The sequence below is a fragment of the Oxyura jamaicensis genome, unplaced genomic scaffold, assembly GCF_011077185.1.
Source record: "Oxyura jamaicensis isolate SHBP4307 breed ruddy duck unplaced genomic scaffold, BPBGC_Ojam_1.0 oxyUn_random_OJ83029, whole genome shotgun sequence".
In the NCBI taxonomy this organism is placed as follows: Eukaryota; Metazoa; Chordata; class Aves; order Anseriformes; family Anatidae; genus Oxyura; species Oxyura jamaicensis.
The window spans coordinates 1-1,070 of NW_023311681.1; the positions used below are offsets into that span (position 1 = coordinate 1).

A 1,070-nucleotide genomic window follows, 5' to 3' on the forward strand; every position below is an offset into this window, starting at 1 on the left:
AAGGCCTCCACCTCTCCGGCACAGAGCACAACCACATTCACAGCCCCAAGCAGTGCCACCACCATCAAGACCTCTCCCCCTGTCACTGAGCCCACAACCACCATCGTCACCACACCAACAGAGCCCATCACACCTACCAGCAGTGCCAGCACCGCCAAGGCCTCCACCCCTCTGACAGGAGGCACGAGCACCACCATCACCACACCCACCAGCAGTGCCAGCACCATCAACACCTCTCCCCCTGTGACAACAGGCACCACCACCATCACACCAACAACACCCACCTCACCCACCAGTACCGCCACCACCTCCACCAACACAGGCAGCTGCCACGAGCGCTGTGCCTGGACACAGTGGTTTGATGTGGACTACCCAGCCCCTGGTAGCGACGATGGAGACATAGAGACGTTTGCAAGCATCCGAGCTGCGGGTTTTGAAGTGTGCATCAATCCACAGGACATCAACTGCCGTGCTGAAAACTACCCCAACAGGAGCCTGGAGAGCCTGGGCCAGGTACTGGAGTGCAGCGTCGAAAAAGGCCTTGTGTGCAGAAACAAGGATCAGATCAGCAAGTACCCCATGTGCTACAACTACCAGGTCAGTGTGCTGTGCTGTGACCGCAAACACTGCGAGACAACACCAAGCACCACACCAAGCTCTTCGACTACAACCACTCCTGCAGAAACATCCACGGAGACAACCCAGACTCCCACACCACCCACTCCTTCCTCCACTGTACCCGAGCCGACAACGCCAACCAGTGCTGGCACCACAGTTGTGCTCGAGACCAGTGTCCCTCCAACACGGGGCACGACCATCATCAGCACATCCACAGAGCCCACCTCACCCACCAGCAGTAAAAGCAGACCCTCGACCACTGCAGAAACGACCACAACGTCTTCCACAACATCCATTCCTGTTGAAACCTCCACTGCAGCAACACCTACTCCAGCATCACCCACTACTGCCTCTACCCGTCCCCAGTCAACGATGACCACCACCACCAGCACCACGGTGATCAGCAAGGCCTCCACCTCTCCGGCACAGAGCACAACCACATTCACAGCCCC

General features: G+C 58.1%; 1 protein-coding gene across 1 annotated transcript; it reads left to right on the forward strand.

Moving 5' to 3' along the window:
* Positions 1–3: 3 nt before the first annotated feature.
* Positions 4–1,062, forward strand: LOC118160085 (mucin-2-like; the record flags this gene model as incomplete). The annotated part of the gene is made up of 1 exon (XM_035314627.1): positions 4–1,062. A coding segment is annotated over one exon (1,059 nt), but the record flags the coding sequence as incomplete, so codon positions are not given.
* Positions 1,063–1,070: the final 8 nt, after the last annotated feature.